An 18,803-nucleotide genomic window follows, 5' to 3' on the forward strand; every position below is an offset into this window, starting at 1 on the left:
AGGAACTGGAATGGACTGGTACTCTTATTTGCATTCCAAAGGTACGCTCTTACATACCTGTAAACATGAAAGGCTATACAAAAATTGCCACAACTAAACAAATCCACATTATACACATTGGAAAAACCTCTTGTATGTCACTTGTAACATAGGAATCTAGCTTTAATCACAGATCTAAAATACATCTCAAAGCAGAGAGAGCTTTCACATACTGTTTCTATTTCGAAACAGCCAAGGCTGGGAATATGTATACAATGACTTTAAAAAGTATATAATATTTCTCTAAGTTCCAAATGGGTTACTAATATCTGCACATCTGAATATATAACAATGTCATGAACTGACATGCTGCAAATATTTACTTACCAATATGTACTGTAACTACTGCAATCCATACACACAGTATGCTGAACTTTCTCTTGCTTTTCTGTTTTCTTATGATTGGTTAAAGGAATCTGTGCATCTTCATAATGTTTCTTTGCATGGCCATTCACATATCTTAAAGAAAGAAGAGACCACAAAAAACTCTTTGTATTTTAAATGGTTATTTAACCAAAGCCTAAGGGAAAAGATATAGTATTCAAAAAAAAAAAAAAGTAATCCCAAATGTAGCTGTTCGTGTGTTAAATATGCAAGTCATCTCTATAAAAAAAAATATGAAAGACTTTGCAATTATAAACACTGCCTAAGCTTCTTTTTAAATCTCTCCTCCTCAGGCATGCGCACACACACTACACTGGTCTCTTTAAGCCAACCCCCTGCATATAAGCCTCTTATGGCCTGCCACATATTTATAAAGGAAAAGAATGTTAGCTCTCCTTGTCCAAATTAAGACATCAGCATTTAGTTTATCCTTCTCCACCCCAGTATGCTTTTTCTACAGCCTCACTTTCTTTCCTTCCAGTGTTCACCATGTCTGCAATTGCTTTAACTGAACACTAACTTCTACATACAAGCATATCCGTTTTAAGCTCCACTGCTCTGCAGCCAGTGATTTAAAACTGAAGCACTTGCATTATATTGTAAAGTCCATGAATTTGGGAGACACTGGACCTGAGGTCATGTAATGAAGAGCAGTTTAAGTCTGTAAAGTCCTTTGTATATAAAAAGCATACCAGGTGAAAAGGTGAACATTTTCACCCCCAAAATTTGAGCTGCTCCTATAAATCTAAGGCTCTCCAACAATAGGGAAAAAAGTTCTTAATTTGGAAATGCAAGAGATACTTTTGTTGTATTGTAATTCTTCTCTCCTCCCCAAATCTAGGTGAGAGAACAATGTGGTACTTCCAGTGAAGATATGGGTGGCTCTATCTTCTCTTTTTGTATTTTAAATGTTACCTGAACAAAAGATCTTGCTGGTTCCCTACATCCTAGAGATTTCCAGACCACAATGATGGTGCTTTCTCATTCAAGTATATTTAATTCCTGGGTTGACAGCAGTTTTAAGATCTAACACACACTGAGTAAAAATGTAATTCAAATCCTATTAACTGTATATAACAAAGGTTTGGTAACAACAGTTTAAAAAAAAAAAAAAACACACACACACAGAATGAGTAAAATATTCCAAGCTATGGATTTCAGCCTTTGATCATTCACATAATATGGTGATATTTCCCATCTACCTCCCTCCAAGCTATTAACTTTTGAAATACAGGAAAATCAAAAGATTTTTTTTTTTGTGCTGAAGCTTTTGATATGAAAGAAATTATTCAAGTAGTTAGCATATTCTTACCTCTACAGGAACAGGCAGTTAAAGTAAACTGAAAATAGAATTTACTGGGATCTATCTAAGAGAGAAACTCACTAAGCTTAATGGTGGTTTTCAAGGATAAAAACCTGGCAGTGCATGTGGTAGACCTCAGTTTAAGTGTTTTTATTTCCCACAGTCTTTGTCTGAATGTGACAACCAGCTAGACTAACCTTAGACATGCACATCTCCAAACACATTTACCAGCAAATTTCTACTAGGTCTTTTGAAGTGTGAATTATCATCTCAACCACTACTTTGTTGTATGCACATATTTCTGTGTATTTCAATGTACATCAAAATCAGATAAAGACCCACCTGCACCAGATGCTGTCAATATAGCTAAGGGAAACTTTTATTCTAAGATACCCTGAAAACACATTTAAGATCTTTTCAGTTTAAACTGGATACTTGCTATCTCACAAAACAAGTTGGGCAAGATTTTGATTTAGAGAATACCAAGAAATACCTATTTGTTTTTAATCTGCTACAGCAGAAGCAGCTTTATTTTGCATCAATCTACTTATCAGTCAATGCAGTAAACTCCTTTTGTAAATATAAGTGTTTCAAATACTATGAAGGTCTTTACAAGAAAAAAATGTAGTTCCACTGCCACTGTGTCTTCAGCTGTGTCTTCTGCTTTAAACAGTTCCACTGACAAACCATATTAACTGCTACTGCAACATTAATAAACTACTTGTGCTTTTAATTCAAAAGAAAAATACCTTATCACGCACCTATGGAAAGTAGAGAGGAGTGTTCAGCATGAGTGTATAAATCGCTGAACTGCAATAGCTCCTTTGACACTATATTCCGGTGTAGAGGAACAATGGAACAGGGACATTCAGAGATCCTTTGGAGGGAGATTGTTTTAAACAGAACAAGAAGCAGAGGGAAGGTGATGAAAAAGAGATTATTAAAAAGACGGGTTAAGTAATTTCCAAATCAATATGTGCTGTACCTACCTTCCACAATGGACACTTGAACAAGTCAGACACACCCAGGGACTTTTATTGGATCGGCACACTATTAAACAAAAAAGAAAATCAGGTGAATTGGCTGTGATATTACAGTTATAGAATCCAGTGAGCTGGAACTAGCTCTCCTCTGGTTCCACATTGACTGTGTGGTTATATAAAATATCAAAATAGTCATGTTAAGCTATAGTAGGGACTGCAGGAGAGGTGGCTGATACCAACGCATATTAATCTTTCTTCATTTTTAATTTCAGGCACAGGCATTTACCTACTGTTCATATTGCAAAGGATCACATTTTTGCTTTCATTAGATCACTATTTGATTTTCAAATACAATATATAAACATCACAAATTACAATTCCAAAACCAGCGGTGAATGTTTTAAAGCATTTATTTTGCCTTTTATCACTGTAGCCTATAAGACTGAAAAAAACACACCTAAGTCACTGCACTTGACCATTACCAAGGAAGACTACTTCAGAGAAATTACTCCAAGAGGGCCTGCCAATTCCATCAGTAGTAAGTAGACTGCATTAAGCTGTACAGTGTGTTAACATATGCCTTTCTGAATGCTCATTTCTGTATGCAAGTGCTGCTGCAGGTCTTAACTATAACATTTTAACCTGTCAGTCATGTGCTGGATCAAAATGGTGGACACGTGAAAGGACTCTGTTTTATAGTCCAATCTAGAGCACAGAAGGGAAAGTTCAGTGTTCTGGTTAAAAAAAGCTACAGTTCTTAGGGTGTCTCAATACTTGCATAAGACCTTTACACATACACCCTGCCATAGATCCTAGCGAGTGCCCCTTCTTACTATCCACTAGGACCCACAACCATTGAGCACACATTTATAGCTCTCCTCAACCAGCCACAATATTAACCAGCCTTCAAAGTATGCCACCCCTGAAGAGAGCAATGAGAAGCGTAGGAGGTCTAGGGGGAAATGCCTCAATTTAGGTAATAGGGTAAATTAACTGAAGATATCGATCCGCCTTTGTCCATGCTCCAAATGTTTAAAGGACCATACAGAAAGACCTGGCTGTGATCTCTTGAAGAATCTGAATACTAATGTCTTCACAGGGTAACAGATAGATGTTTCATTGCTCATAGCCACATGTATTTTTCCAGGCTGTTTCTTAAAATAGACATCAACTCTGTTGCAAAACTTATAATGGAATGGTCTCCACTGACACCAAGAGTACAGAACTCCCACAGGAACTCCAAAGAATGTGCATTTGAACACAAAGAATACAGGTCATCTTTGAATGCAAGTTGCAAATCTGTGCTCTCACACGTTAGAATAGGAACTTCTGCACATTCAGCTCTTGTACTATATTAGTGTCAAGTCTCAGACTCACAACAGTTAGTAAATGTACTCTTCATTATATCTGCGAATATAATGTCTAATATTGAAATGCAGTTTTGCTTATGGGGAGAAAAGTTTAAGCCCAAAAATTTTACCAACCTTTAAAGGGCCAAAACAGCCATATTTTACAATAAAACTCCTAACTCCATCCTAAATTTAGAACTCCAAAAATTTAAATAACTGACTTTTCACCATTAATAGTGTGATTCCTTTTATAATTTCACCCAGGTAGGAAGATAAAAGTAGACAGGGCAGTTTCACTTCTTAAGAGAATGTTCATTTTCAGATTCATAAGCACAATGCTGTTGTGTGGTAAATTCACAACCCCTCACAGGAATATTTAAATGTAAAATCTCGAATACAATCACTATGGAAAAAAGCACTCCTATTCATATGTTGTAAAACTTATTTTAAATCTGCAGTATTTGACAGTGACTATTTCAAATTGTTCTCTCATAGACTCAGACCAGTGGTCCCCAAACTGTGGGGTGCGCCACTCTAGGGGAGCACAGTGGAATGTGCAGGGGGCCATGGCAGGCCCGGACCAGGCCCCCGGGGGGGCGGAGGGGGAAAACCACTCCGCTCCTGGCCCCAGTTCTGCTCCGGTCCCAGCCCCGGTTCCAGCAGCCCAGACACTAAAAGCATGGCTCCCTCTCCCCTGTCCTGCCCCACTCACCCCTCTATACCCCGGCCTGGCTCCTGGGGGTGTGTGGACTGGGTAAAGGGGGGGAAGGAGGGGAGGGGCAGAACTGAAAAAGTTTGGGGACCACTGACTCAGACTTAAGGTCAGAAGGGACCATCCTGATCATCTAGCTGACCTCCTGCACATTGCAGGCCACAGAACCTCACCACCTGCTCGTGTAATAGACCCCTAACATCTGGCTGAGATACCGAAGTCAAATCATGGTTTAAAGACTTCAGATTACAAAGACTCCACCATTTACACTAGTTTAAGCCTGCAAGTGACCCATGCCCCATGCTGCAGAGGAAGGCAAAAGTCGTTTGAGTGGGTATGGTGGAGGAAAGCCCTCAAGATTCATTTTTAAAATATACTATTGTTACTAAGACCCAGTCTACACTTAAAACTTAGATGGACCTAGCTATGTCTCTCCAGGCTATGAACATTTTGCACTGTGAGTGCTGGGTTAGATCAACCTAACCTCTTACCTACCCTCCCAATGTAGATGCAGATGCTGTGCTGCTATAGAACTTGTAGAGTAATACGTAACCTACATTTTCACTTTTTTGTTTTGTTTTAAAGAACAACTGTTTACATGGGACCTTCTGATATTTTTGTGGCTCTACAGCAGAAGATTTCACATCCCATTTCTAAAGATGTTCTGATCCCATAGATGATACTGGTACACAACAGATAGGACAGAATGGAGCAGGACTGTGTTGGTTTGTATTTCAAATTAAAAAATAAATAGGAAGGAAAAAGTGTTTTTCAAGTGCAAAAAAACAAGACTGGTCCTTATAAAAGCACAGGCTCATGACAAATCCCTCCTCAGTCCATGTAAATTATAAAACCTCAACAATTGCCCCTCAAATAGAAGGATGGTAGAGGCCAGTTGTACCAGAGGGGGACTGCTGTCTGCAGTTGACAAAACATAGTACTGAGGGTGGAGAAACAGATTCTCTGCTGCTTGACAATTCCTACAACACACTTGTTAGAAGGGTTTTTAGGCTATCATCCAACTTCCAAAGCAAAAAGCTACAGATCTAGCTGGATGTCAAAGAAGACTTTATTCACTGGGATTCTTAAGTCACAGAAAGTACCATATATTCAACAGAAGGGGGGAGGAGGGAGAAGAGAAACAATTATTTGGGCTATTTTTCTTATGCCTGTATTCACTGTTGCCATTGACTTTTTTAAATGCTACTTTAAAAATACAGGGAACAAAAGCATTTTGCAAAAGTGCATCTAGAAGAGAGTTATGTAAGATAACTTAAGACTTGTAACTGAGCAAAAAGCTTAATTAGTAGTATTCACCTCCCTTAGTCATTAGACAAGCTCAGGAACCTTGGCTGCTCTTGAACTAAAGTGTCCGCTACAGCAGTTACCAACTGTGCCGTTTTGCTGTATTTTTAGAATGGCCTTCAGAAAAAGATGATGTTAGTATCTGAAAGAGGGGAAAATAAATCTGTGCTGCCACAATGCTGGCTCAAATAGTGAGTAATCTGCCATTGTACATCACCATCAGCTTGCTTGGAAATGTTGAAACTATACATTCGATTACATAACGGAGGGAAAATGCTATCTTCTACAGTGTAATCACTACAAGTGAAACCTGAATACTAGTTAATTATTTATATAGCACCCAAAGCAATCAAAGCACTTTGCAAACAAAAAAAGAGCAATGGACCCTTCCCCAAGAAGCAATCTAACACCCAATGTATAGACTTATTCCAGTGAGTTTCACACTGAAATCCTGTGTAGTTAAGACCATTCAGAAGAAAGGTTCAGATTGTAAAAGTTCCTTCCAGTTTCTCAAAAAGAAAAGGAGTACTTGTGGCACCTTAGAGACTAACAAATTTATTTGAGCATAAGCTTTCGTGAGCTACAACCACAGTTTCTGTGTCCCATCCTGATGAGTAACACTTACCAAACCTTAATCATTCTGTTCTATGCAGGCTGATGGGTGCATGCTCATCAAGGGCCCCCCGCCCCCACCCCGCCTCACCCTCATGTTCTTTCTTCTGGGAGCACTTATGGATCTTGTAAGACATCTTACTTCACACAGCTCTCCAGTGTATTCCAATGAAGCAAGAACATCAGAGACAAAAGACCCTACTGCCTTACAGCATAGAGTTGTGGGCTTTGACCATAGAAAATTTCAGTGTATGTGTTGCATACAAACAAAGCCTCAAATTAACAGTTTTGTGGGGGGCATGGATCAGCGTTTATGTCGCGCTCTCCATCAGTACCCAGCCCAGGCCGGGGAAGCTAATGATTCAACCAGTGGACCAAATCCAGCGATGAATCCTGGCCACGTGCCACCTGAGGCACGTTACGCATACACTACGAATAGTTTTGTTTAAAGAATCTACCGCATTAACTCAGACACACATACACAAAGAAAAAAGGATCAGGAAGAACAGGAGACAAACAGGAAACAGCCCTTTTAAAGTGCCAAGAAAAGAACCCCTGTGTGATGCAGTACCCATGGAAGCATTTGACATATGGTGTTATGGGTACGTAATGAACTCGAATGGTCTGCCTTGCAAATCACAGGGAGTAGAAATAACCTAAGGCCATGGCTACCACAGACTTTACTTCACAACCTGAATATGAGGAAACAGCTCCTTAACAATGGAATAGAGGTAAAGAAAAAGCCATAAAACATTGGCATAACAAGAGCAACACTCTGGGATGAGTATGAAGTTCAGCCAGTAATTAATGAAGTCTAGAAGCTGGTTGAGTAGAGACTGATATTAAGATCGCTGAACCGTTTCCAATATCCACTCTTTCATGCTTTATAAAATAGTTGAGGGCTTGACTACACAGGTAAATTTACCAGAGTTACTGGTAAATATACTGGTATACACAGGTATACAGCAGTAGTTACACTAATGTGACTCCCCATATGGACACTTTTTGTACAATTAGTGTAAAAATACTGTTTATTTGGAAAAACAGTGGCCTGTTTTCAGTCTCGCTTAGGTCAGTACAAGCTAAGTAACAAAAAAAGCCACTGGTACTGTATAAGATAAGAGCATCCATACATGGAGAAAGACCAGTGTATATTAACAGTATAATTATACCTATATACCTGGTGTTGACAAGACTCTGGGAGGGGGGACTACAGTACTGGGCTTCCAGGGAAAGTTGCATGTAGAGAATAATGTTAAAAATATTTGGAAGCGCCATCAGAATTGCTTTCACATCCCCCATTTTTTACCCCATACTGTCTAATACCGACCCACTGCTCTGTTTTGCTGAGAAAAATGTCCCTAATTCATCTTTCTCAGAAACTTGACTGTCTGGCACATGAGACTGGCAACACAGCAAGACAAGTTGGGCAGACTCCAGCAGCAGCCCTTGAGCGGAAACGGAGTAGCAGCTCACAGGGAAAAATGTGAAATAGCAGCTGTATTGCATGATGCATGCCGTGTCACAGGATAAACTAATCAAGCCTATGAAACCAGGCCAAGATTCTCCTCTACTATCAGTTCTACAAAGACTTGAGGAGGTAAGTAGGTAGAAGAGAGCTGCAAACCAAAAGGCTGGGAAATGATTAATAGTGGTGGGAAAACAAAACTTCACTAAAAATGTTAAATTTATACATTAAGTCTTTAATCAGTTTCATTTTGATGGAAATTTCCCATCAAACAGAACTCTGCACTTGCGCAGGGCCTTCCATCTGAGGAGCTCAGAGCATTGTATAAAGTACTAGCCTCATTTCTCAGAAACAGAGGTCAAGTGACTTGGCCAACGTCACACTACAGGTAGCTGGCAGAGCTGAGATTAGAATCCAGGTCTGCTAGACTCTTACCTTCTTTACTTTGCCTGTCTGTACAGTGACAGACTATTTGAATTACTGGTTGTTAAAGTCCTTAATGGAGTTGGCTCTGGCAACCCTTGAGTCCTGCTTCTTGAACCTTGTACTAGCAGACACCTCTGCTCACACATGCTGTTGAAAGGATCCCACTTCTACTACTGAAGTCAGAGCTGATTGCACTTTTGCTATGGTGGGCTAAACAGTGTGGCATTCATTACCCTCTGAAACCCATCTCATTTCCTTCCTTCCCTCCAACTTCAGTGCCTTACAGATCTCCCCTCCCCAAATGGATTTTAGAACAACGGCTGTTCACTCCATATTGATTATCTTTTCTTCTAATCTCTTTCCTTTTAACCTTCATTTGAATGTTTCTATACTTAACTGGGTTCATGATTATTTTCCAATCTATTTCCAGCACCCTGATGGATTTATATATAAATATTACTACTTGTTCTGGATTTTAATGATGCCAATTAGTATTTTATTAATTCATATGTTGCCATAGTTTCCTTTGACTGGCACTCTTGAAAGGAGTATCCACCTACAAGAAGGGAGACTACCTCATGCAACTGGAGTAGCTACAAGCATACATGGAAGCAATGTTGGCAGCTGAAGCACATACAAATAATTTTACACTTAGCATGGGGTCTGTTAATGCTGAAATAAGTGCTAATATTTACACTCATGATAAAGTCAGACCGACAGAAGCGTCCCAAAAACACCTCTAAGCAGAATGCTACAATTTTACAGAATTAATCTTCTAAATCTAGTGAAGACTTCCAGGATTTAAAAAGCCAAGATACCCACCCAAATCACTTATTTTTGACTATACACATCTTAAAATGAGCATCTGTTTTGAATTTAACAAAGTGGATGCTATCAACTCTGGTTGAGCAATTGTAATGAAAGCTGTTTTGCATGAGGAAGAGAAAGGGAAAAAGTGTTATGAGGAAATTTTCAAAGTACTGGGTAGGAATTTAGCCACAAACCCCACCCTAAACAACTTCACTAGGAGTTGGCAAGTTAAACATTATATGCTGCTTTAAAATGTAGCTGTAAACGTCATTTTCTAGGTCTCATGCAATGGCTTGATGTCGCAATATTTGAGTTATAATCACTATGGGGATGTTCATAGATGACTGCCTGCCCAGACCCAGCTGCAAGAAGCAGGCCTAAAGCAGAGTAAGTATGAGTGCATGTTGTTTGTGGAGAGTTTCTAATCTGCAAAAGTAATCCAGCATCAATATTTATGCAAAACTCAAAGAGGAAGTGTAGTGGGAAAATGTTGCAATTTAAAAATGATAACTTGGTCATCCCTGGCTGAAATTAAAACAGTGGTTCTCAAAAAAATTTTCCACGGACCACTTGAAAATTGCTGATGGTCTCGGCGGATCACTTAATGATCTTTCCAAATGTTGTTTGTATCGTTAACTAACTATTGTAAAGCACTTTGGATAAAAGCGCTATATAAAAAAAAACTTAAACAACTTCTTTTGTTCTACAAATAAAAGCACACAACTTTCTAATGTGATGGATGTGCCCCCTCTTCCCCGCCGCGGCAGCCACAGAGCTGCGGCTGGGAAGGAAGGCCATCTTTCCTCAACAGCTGCAGCCCTGGAGCTGGGGAAAGTTGCCTCTTTCTCTGGCCGTCAGAGCCCTCCACATCCCATATTCTCCCCACCCCCTCTTCTTACCCCACTGCCCCCTCCCATCTACCCCCTATTCCTCCCAAGGCAACTACCTCACCTTACATGTGCGTCTTCTCCTGAGTCCAGGCACCTAATTTGTGTAGTCATGCCTGCGCGGCTCCACTAATTAGGTGGGTGGTCCTTCACTCTCTCATATGCGGCCGCCCAGGCACGCACCTTAGAAGGAACTATCTTAGGACCACCTGAATGGAGCTTGCGGACCACTGGTGGTCCACAGACCTCTGAACTAAATCATCTGTAAAAGTAAAAAAGAAAAGAAAAAAAAGGGGGAGGGGGCAGGAGATGGCTTTGCTTATTTTTGATGCATCAAGAAAGCCATACGAGGTTGGGGTTTTCGTTTGGTATTTTCCTTTTAATTATCCTGCTTATTACTGCAATCAGAAATTCAAGTCTCATCTACCTGTTGTTCCTGTAAGACCCTCTGGACAACCAAAGATCTAGTAAGAGGATATCTCAGATAATATTTACAGAGTCAGTCCGTCAGTAAGCATCATTGCCGATGGATCCCTGAACCTTTGCAGAACTTTTCCATGTGAACCTAAACTATGTCGTCATCTTACCAATGCCCCAACGGGGCTCTGCATGGGCACAAGTTGAGCCTCCCCTGAGCTCCCTGCAGGATCTAGGGCCAAAGTGAAATCTCACAGATAGGAAGTGATTTTTAATTAGACTGTTTAAAATGTTTTGTTAACACCGATTTACCAGGGAAAGGAGAAGAGAAGGAAAGAAGGCAAATTAATGTCTCAACTGTCAAAGGAATATTCTTCCAAGGAATCTAGTTTCTCAGAGTTTATCACTCTGTACAAAAATAAGTTAACTGTTCTTTTAATGGCACATGCTCTCACATGACAAAGAGATGCATAACAATATATTGTAGTTTATATCAAGTCCCTGGCTGGTCGAAACTTCACTTAAAATTACAGATTGCGAATGGGGTTTTCAGAATTACAGTAACCCTCCCACCCTCACCATAAACCAGTGAAAAAGCCAGTCTCATTTCTTCTGCCATCTGCCTTAAGCATCAAAAACAAAGAAAAGCAATGATGAAGTCAGAAAAAGAGCTGGGGCCACATTTTGTTTTTCTGCTCTCACTATACTCCTGCAGACACTAATACACGACAGTAGATTTGCAGTATGTCCTGATATTTGCTACTTGTCATTGCAAGTAAAAGCAATGCTTAGTCTAATGCAAGAACTTTCCTGGCTGGCCTAAGTCAACTTATTTTGGAAACATCAAACTGAGCATAGAACTGCCAAACAACTGCTGAATAAGAATTCAAAAGTAACATGATGGGAAGTAAACACTCATTCCCCAAGAATAAATAATATAAGGTAATTAAAGTGCTAGAAACATGCTAGCATTGAAGCGTGCTCATCAGAGAACAACAGATAACTTTCTACTGTTTACAATTCACTTCCTAAATTGCACTCAACTGTAATGGCTGCAGCCCTGATACCTTTTGATTATGTAAGCAATTGAAAAACCTGGTAATGGAAACATGCAGCAAGTTCCATATTTGTTTGTATTCTTTAAACAGATACTGGACGAGCAGACACTCAGGTAGGAAAAAAACTGTAATTACGCTCTAACTTCTAACTCAGGCTAAACAGAGGTACTAGTTCCTGAGGAAGTGGTTAAACAAAGAATAGAGAACCAGGCCAAACAAAAATTAGACACTGCTAAAAGTAGGGCAGTCAGTCAATTCTGGCTTTTTTGTCAGGGGCTGTGGAGAAAAAAAGGTTACTGAAACATAACTAACATTACACAAGGATGCTTCTTTAATAAGAGCGAAAAGTTTAGTTTTCAGTTTACAGAGATGCCATATTTTTAGGCAATTCCATCAGAAAATAATTAGTGCATTTTTCCCCACCATTAGTTTAATCTAGCAAACTATATCATATATGATTTTACTTCAAAAACTGTTATTTAATCTCAGTTTGTCACATTTTGAATAAATCAATATCTGAGGGTTTTGTTGCTGTTTAATTCTTACTAGTGCAAACATTTACTTAAATGACACGTTAACCATTCTTGAAAATAAAGAGTACGTACATTTGCAAAAAAAAATTTTTGTTTAAAAATCAAGCCTTGTAAGGGAAACAAATATTATAGAATACAGAATACAGTAGCATACACCTAAAAAAAGACTTTACACCAATATAAAAATAATAAAAACAAGACAAACAAATCAGACACAGACAATTTCAGAGGGAGGCCAAGGAAAACCAGAACAGATTGCATTGCAATTCTCAAGATCCTACCTATCTCTTAAAGAGAGGAATCCTCTGAATCCCCGAGTAGTCTGAGGTCACAACGTATTTGGGGGGAGATTCTAACAGCCTATTTATTGGTTTCAGAGTAACAGCCGTGTTAGCCTGTATTCGCAAAAAGAAAAGGAGTACTTGTGGCACCTTAGAGACTAACCAATTTATTTGAGCATGAGCTTTCGTGAGCTACAGCTCACTTCATTGGATGCATACCGTGGAAACTGCCTAGATTGTAATGGATTTTTTACCTTCAGTCCTTTTGGTACGATGTCCATCTGTTTGCATTTGGAAAGGAAGATGATGTCTGTCTGTATCTGTACAAGTTTTTTCATGCAGTTGATCGATTTCCACTCCATATGGCTAAATGCAGTGCCTTGCATAATGACAGGTTTCAGAGTAACAGCCGTGTTAGTCTGTATTCGCAAAAAGAAAAGGAGTACTTGTGGCACCTTAGAGACTAACCAATTTATTTGAGCATGAGCTTTCGTGAGCTACAGCTCACTTCATCAGATGCATATGCATCCGATGAAGTGAGCATGCATCCGATGAAGTGAGCTGTAGCTCACGAAAGCTCATGCTCAAATAAATTGGTTAGTCTCTAAGGTGCCACAAGTACTCCTTTTCTTTTAGCCTATTTATTGCAGACCATGCCCTTCTATTCTGCCTGCCCGACAAAAAGGAAGTCATCAAAACATTCCGAGTGAACAAGATACAGGAAGTGAGTTTCAAGAGTCCACCTGTTACTTACCAAATGAAAGCAGAAAAGTAAGGCTACATCTACACTACAGACCTTACAGCAGCACAGCTGAACCACTGCAGCTACACCGCTGAAATGTCTCATGTGCAGCCACTCTATGCCCACTCCCAACAAGCAGCGGTAACTATGTCAGCAGGAGATGTGTTTTTTTTTCACACCCCTGACTGCCAAAATTTTACTGACAAAAGTGCTAGTGTAGACAAAGCAGTTGTCATTAGCCATCTAAGACCCAGATCCTGCAATCTGATCTGCCTGAGCAAACACTTGCATCTACACAAAGTGTAAATGTGGCTCAGCGGAGGCACAAGGGCCTGTCTGTGCAGATCTAGTGTAGCTGCAGGGCCTCAGAGAGTATTGAGATATTTTACAGGAAAGGTAAATCAGTATCAATTTGCAATATTCTAGAAAGATTATCCACCTTCTGTGAAACTGCCTTATTTAGATACGTTACCTGTCACTATTTTGACTAGATCCAAATGGGTAACAAAAAATTTTTAAGAGAAATTTCACAGCCATATTTGTAGAAATCCAGATTTAATAGATGGTCTCAAAAGAGAAAAGTTTTAGAAAAGAGAATTTGTTTTACAAACTATTTAAGACTGCTGAGCGATAAGCGTACTCATCTATCATATCATTTACAAAACAAAAACAAAATAAAATCCCCACTTACAAGCAAGGAAATTACTCATTAAGGATACCAAGGCTTACGCTGCCCCCATAGTAAGCAAATTATCAATATCAAGTATAAAGTAATGCGTATTCCATCACAACACAAAAGCCTCTACTCTGACCTAAATGAAAACAGTTTCCCCTAATAATCTCAGAACATAAACAAAACACAAAACCCTTAGCTGGTTTCCAAAACTGAGGGAGTTGGTTTTGGAAACCACTTGGCATTTGCTTTAGTGGGGAGAGGGAAGTCATTTATTTGTTTTGTTTTTCTAAACATTTTTTGCACAGATGAATGAAGATAAATAAATGTGAAGTGAAATGGCACCAGATTACTAAAATTAAATTATTTGTGTCAGTCAAGTTAACCACGGCTCCCCAAGGCCTAACCTACCTTCATTCCAAATACTGGTAAAGAAGGATAGAACTGCTTGAACTTAAGTTTCAGACCCAAGACTCGGACTCACAGTGGAAAGTTCCACAGCTCCTGCCTAAACCACAACACCTTTCAACTGAGTTACTGAACCTAGCTAAACCCTAACTACCCCATCTAAAAAAACAGACTAATAATACTTTGCAATTATCTTGTGCTTTTCCACCATCTTGAAGGGTGCAGGAAAGGTGTGTGAGCTTTATTAGCCTAATTATAATTAGACAAATTGTAATTAGATTGATTCCAATCTGCATGATTCACTGTGCTATAGTGGTGGGCTATGTATCTTTGCTTTGCAAGTCATCTATACTTCTGTATCAGTGGTTCTCAACCAGGGGTACGCAGAACTTTTCCAGGGGGTACATCAAGTCATCTAGATATTTGCCTAGTTTTACGAAAAGCTATATAACAAGCACTAGTAAAGTCAGTAAAAACTAAAATTTCATACAATGACTTGTTTATACTGCCTCAGTTTATATGCCTCTGCTAAACCTCCTTGTCCACATTTCTTCCTACGCCAAAGGGGCCTTTTGGAAACATCCAGCAGAAAGAGATTTAACTAGATCCTGGAATTTTTTTCACTTTTCAGAAGTTTCCCTGGTGAATTCAGATATATACCAGTATTCTTCACTGCCATGTTCTCTTCCCAGACAACTTCCCTGACATAGAAACACATCTAGTGTCCAAATAATAGCAGCACCTTTAACATCTATTCCCGTCCTTGAAGACTGTATAATGCAATAGCCCAGTATCATGCAATAGCCCAGGTTAAAAAGCTGTTTCATATTTTGTGGTGCAATATGATTTTTTGGGGCAGACTGAGGTAGTAAAAACACAAACATTTCATAGAGAAGTCATTTCAAGATATATTAATTTCAAATAGTATTTACTCAATGTAATCCAACAAGACATAGCTCTAAATATTTGAAAACATTAAGTTCTTTTTTTGAAATTGGAAAAGGAATCAAAATCAACATTATATTGGGAGTGTGGGGTTGCCACATTAAATATAAAAGAATTCTCTCCCCTCCATAAAGCACATGCCTGCTGTGCCGAGATTGGAACTCTGATCCTTCAGCTCTGAAAAACACAGGTCTCTACTATTAGTGCCGAAGGAAGATCTCTGCTAACCAATACCTCTAAAAATTCCTTACTTTCTTTCTAGGCTGAACTAACCAATAAAGAAAAGGAGTACTTGTGGCACCTTAGAGACTAACCAATTTATTTGAGCATAAGCTTATGCTCAAATAAATTGGTTAGTCTCTAAGGTGCCACAAGTACTCCTTTTCTTTTTGCGAATACAGACTAACACGGCTGTTACTCTGAAACCTAACCAATAAAGGGCAACCTGCTGACAGATATGAAGGGACTGTCCATCCATTAAACATCTAAACACTTCCATTTGGTTTAATGGAAGCAAGATTGGGTCCAAAACTAAATAGCACAAAACATTAATGAGCTTTGCTTAATTAGAACCAATTTTCTTCAGAGACAGCTGGTACATGAGCTTTTAAGGAGATTTATCAATATACAAAGTTTGAAGGGTTATTTACAAGCCATTCTTGAGCTGAAGGACCCAAAAAAACATTAGATTATTTAAAAAAACACTACTGGGCTTTGAAATTTTATTTAAGTGACCTTTAACTCAAACAAGTCTAAAAATGTTTTTGCAAAGAAGCTCTCTCCTTTGATTTCAGAGTAAGGCTAGTAATTTTTAGGCCAAACCAATTTTCCAAGCCAAAGTTAAAGGACAAAATAACAGAATGGAACTTGGTTGCAACCCTAATCCTACAAACAAAACCTCATGCACACAGACTCATATCCTCACAATGTCACTGAATTCAATGAGACTCTATGGGGACGTAAAGGGCTGGGGCCATCTCAAACTGACTAAAGAATCAGGGTCTTACTATGGAGTGGGTTCTTTCTCTATACATGAGTCACTGGGTTTTTTTCCCCTATTATAGGAAGAATGAAAGAAAATTAGAACTTTGCTCTCTCCTTATTATGAACTATGACAGAGTCTAATACTGATGGGGATGGAGAAGAAAGGAGATGGAGCTGACCTGAGAAGGTTAAAGTCTGTGTACATGTACTTTTACAGCATATTTGTCTTGGCACTGCTTACTACAGTCCAAGATTGCAATGCCAAAAAAAATAGTGTGGCAGGATGCTGCTACCTACCCAAATGAATAGAGAACAGTGTAACTGGTTTATGTAAGGAAAAACATAACCAGCAGTCAGTCAGACCCAATAAACTCCTATCCCTGAACATTCTCCCACTTGCATTGAACTCATTTGGACTCATATATAAATAAAAGTTTGGAAGACAGCGGATTAGCAATGCCATTTTGTAAAGTTGTTTTAACTGGGTAGAAAAAGAGTCTCCTATTTCAGCATTTGGATTTCCACTCTAATCATATTTCAGTAGGCCAAAATTATTTACCCAAGCGCTAGCTCTCTCTCTTCTACTTTTTAAAATCCAACAGACATCTGTGGACATCACAATAAGAGGCTCTGAGCAAATGCTGGTTGCAGCTTTTACTGCATCGCAAGCTACCATGCAAAGATAACACAAGTTCCAAGTAAATATATTGAACTTCTGCAAAAAGAAAAGGAGTACTTGTGGCACCTTAGAGACTAACCAATTTATTTAAGCATGAGCTTTCGTGAGCTACAGCTCACTTCATCGGATGCATACCGTGGAAGCTTATAAGATAAGCTATTACCAGCAGGAGTGGGGTGGGAGGAGGTATTGTTTTATGATCTCTGTGTGTATATAAAGTCTGCTGCAGTTTCCACGGTATGCATCCGATGAAGTGAGCTGTAGCTCACGAAAGCTCATGCTCAAATAAATTGGTTAGTCTCTAAGGTGCCACAAGTCCTCCTTTTCTTTTTGCGAATACAGACTAACACGGCTGTTACTCTGAAACCTGTCATTATGCAAGGAACTTCTGCAAGAAATACAGTTCTACAGCCAAAGGAATCCTTCAATACTTAATAAAAACAACCATGTGTGTTATTTTTAAAACCAGGTATTCAGCTGACAGTGATCTGAAGTAGTGGAGGTTTTAAGCATATTTGAAGTGCAACCATTTCCTCTTACAAGTACTGAATATTTAAGCAGAGACAATCCTAGCTGTCATGAGTTTTTCTAGAGGAACATTTTACAATTTCACACTGCACAAAGCATCAATTTGTCTTCTCCATTCCAAAAAAGTTGGCAAGACCCTTCGAGCTTGCACAGGTCTGCTTAGAAGTGTGCTGTGATAGGTGAGATACGGTTGGCTGCGGCTACAAGAGTGAGTCTGTGAAAAAGTGAAAGGAAAATACCACATCTGAGCTGTTGAGAATTCTTTTTTTAATTACATGGTTTGCACAAGAGTCCTGAGAGTGTGGCATGTCATAAATTTAACTGGTTTTGCCTGGGACTATCACCAATATCCTAAACCCAGCAGAAATTACAGAAAATAAAATGCATGGAAACATTTAGCTCTAATTGGAAGTAACAGAAATCTGCAAACAATATTTCATGTGACAGTACTGATTAGAAGGGATTTTCAACATGTTTCTCCACAATTTCTGCCTTTCCTAATGATTTATCTCATTTCTTCCTTTCATGTTCTTTCACAAGACCCACTGACCCATTGCTCTAAGCAATCAAAAAAAATCTTAAGATAGAACTTCCCTGTGGGTGTCTCACAATGCACTGTGTGTTGTCCATTTATTTAGATTGCAAACTCCACAAAGCAAGGAACATGCTGCCTTTTGTATTTCTTCCTCCACAGAACACACTACCAGGCTTCAAATAATAATCTGGGGGAATGGCTTTCTATGTTTTAAAAAGTGGAACTTAAACTCTCCAGTTTCTGAACTATACTGCCATGTTATTTGTGATTAAAGTTCTAGGTGCTGTCTAGGAATGGGCACAGGCCCTTATTCTTTGATTTGGAGCAGAAGACTCCAGATTTAGCTGAGTGTATTCACAAATACTGCCTTTTATTATTCTCACAGTTCACCATCATCAATCAAGAGACCTCCAAAGGAATCTTGATTGTTAACTTCAAAGGGAGCTGTTAGCAAACAGACTGTTAGCTTCAAGGCCAATACACCTCTTCAGCCTGGTGCACACCTTCCACCTAACCACCCTGCCTCTGATAACGTTATTTTTCAAACGTCAGCTATGTAGTGCAGATAGCATTGTTATATTATTGCACTTTTCATGAAAATGTTTTGAGATGCCTCCACATTATACAATGAAGTGTCATTGCCATCAAGACTCTTTTCGGGGATAAAAAAAGTATTAAATATGTGTGCATCAGTCAATCTAACATTTAGAGGGCCTTCAAATCCAGGGTACCTGAACCAATC

General features: G+C 39.0%; 1 protein-coding gene across 5 annotated transcripts in view; it reads right to left on the reverse strand.

Moving 5' to 3' along the window:
• USP3 (ubiquitin specific peptidase 3) overlaps positions 1 to 18,803 on the reverse strand; it is a 58,168-nt gene that overhangs the window by 34,274 nt on the left and 5,091 nt on the right. For all 5 annotated transcript variants that reach the window (XM_073303575.1, XM_073303573.1, XM_073303571.1 and 2 more), the window contains exons 2-3: positions 2,716 to 2,776; positions 367 to 498 (exon numbers count right to left, since the gene is read on the reverse strand). In XM_073303575.1, coding sequence (XP_073159676.1) covers positions 367 to 498; positions 2,716 to 2,776 — 193 coding nt within the window. The remainder of the gene's footprint in view (positions 1 to 366; positions 499 to 2,715; positions 2,777 to 18,803) is intronic.

Source organism: Lepidochelys kempii, chromosome 10, assembly GCF_965140265.1.
Source record: "Lepidochelys kempii isolate rLepKem1 chromosome 10, rLepKem1.hap2, whole genome shotgun sequence".
NCBI classification, from domain to species: domain Eukaryota; kingdom Metazoa; phylum Chordata; order Testudines; family Cheloniidae; genus Lepidochelys; species Lepidochelys kempii.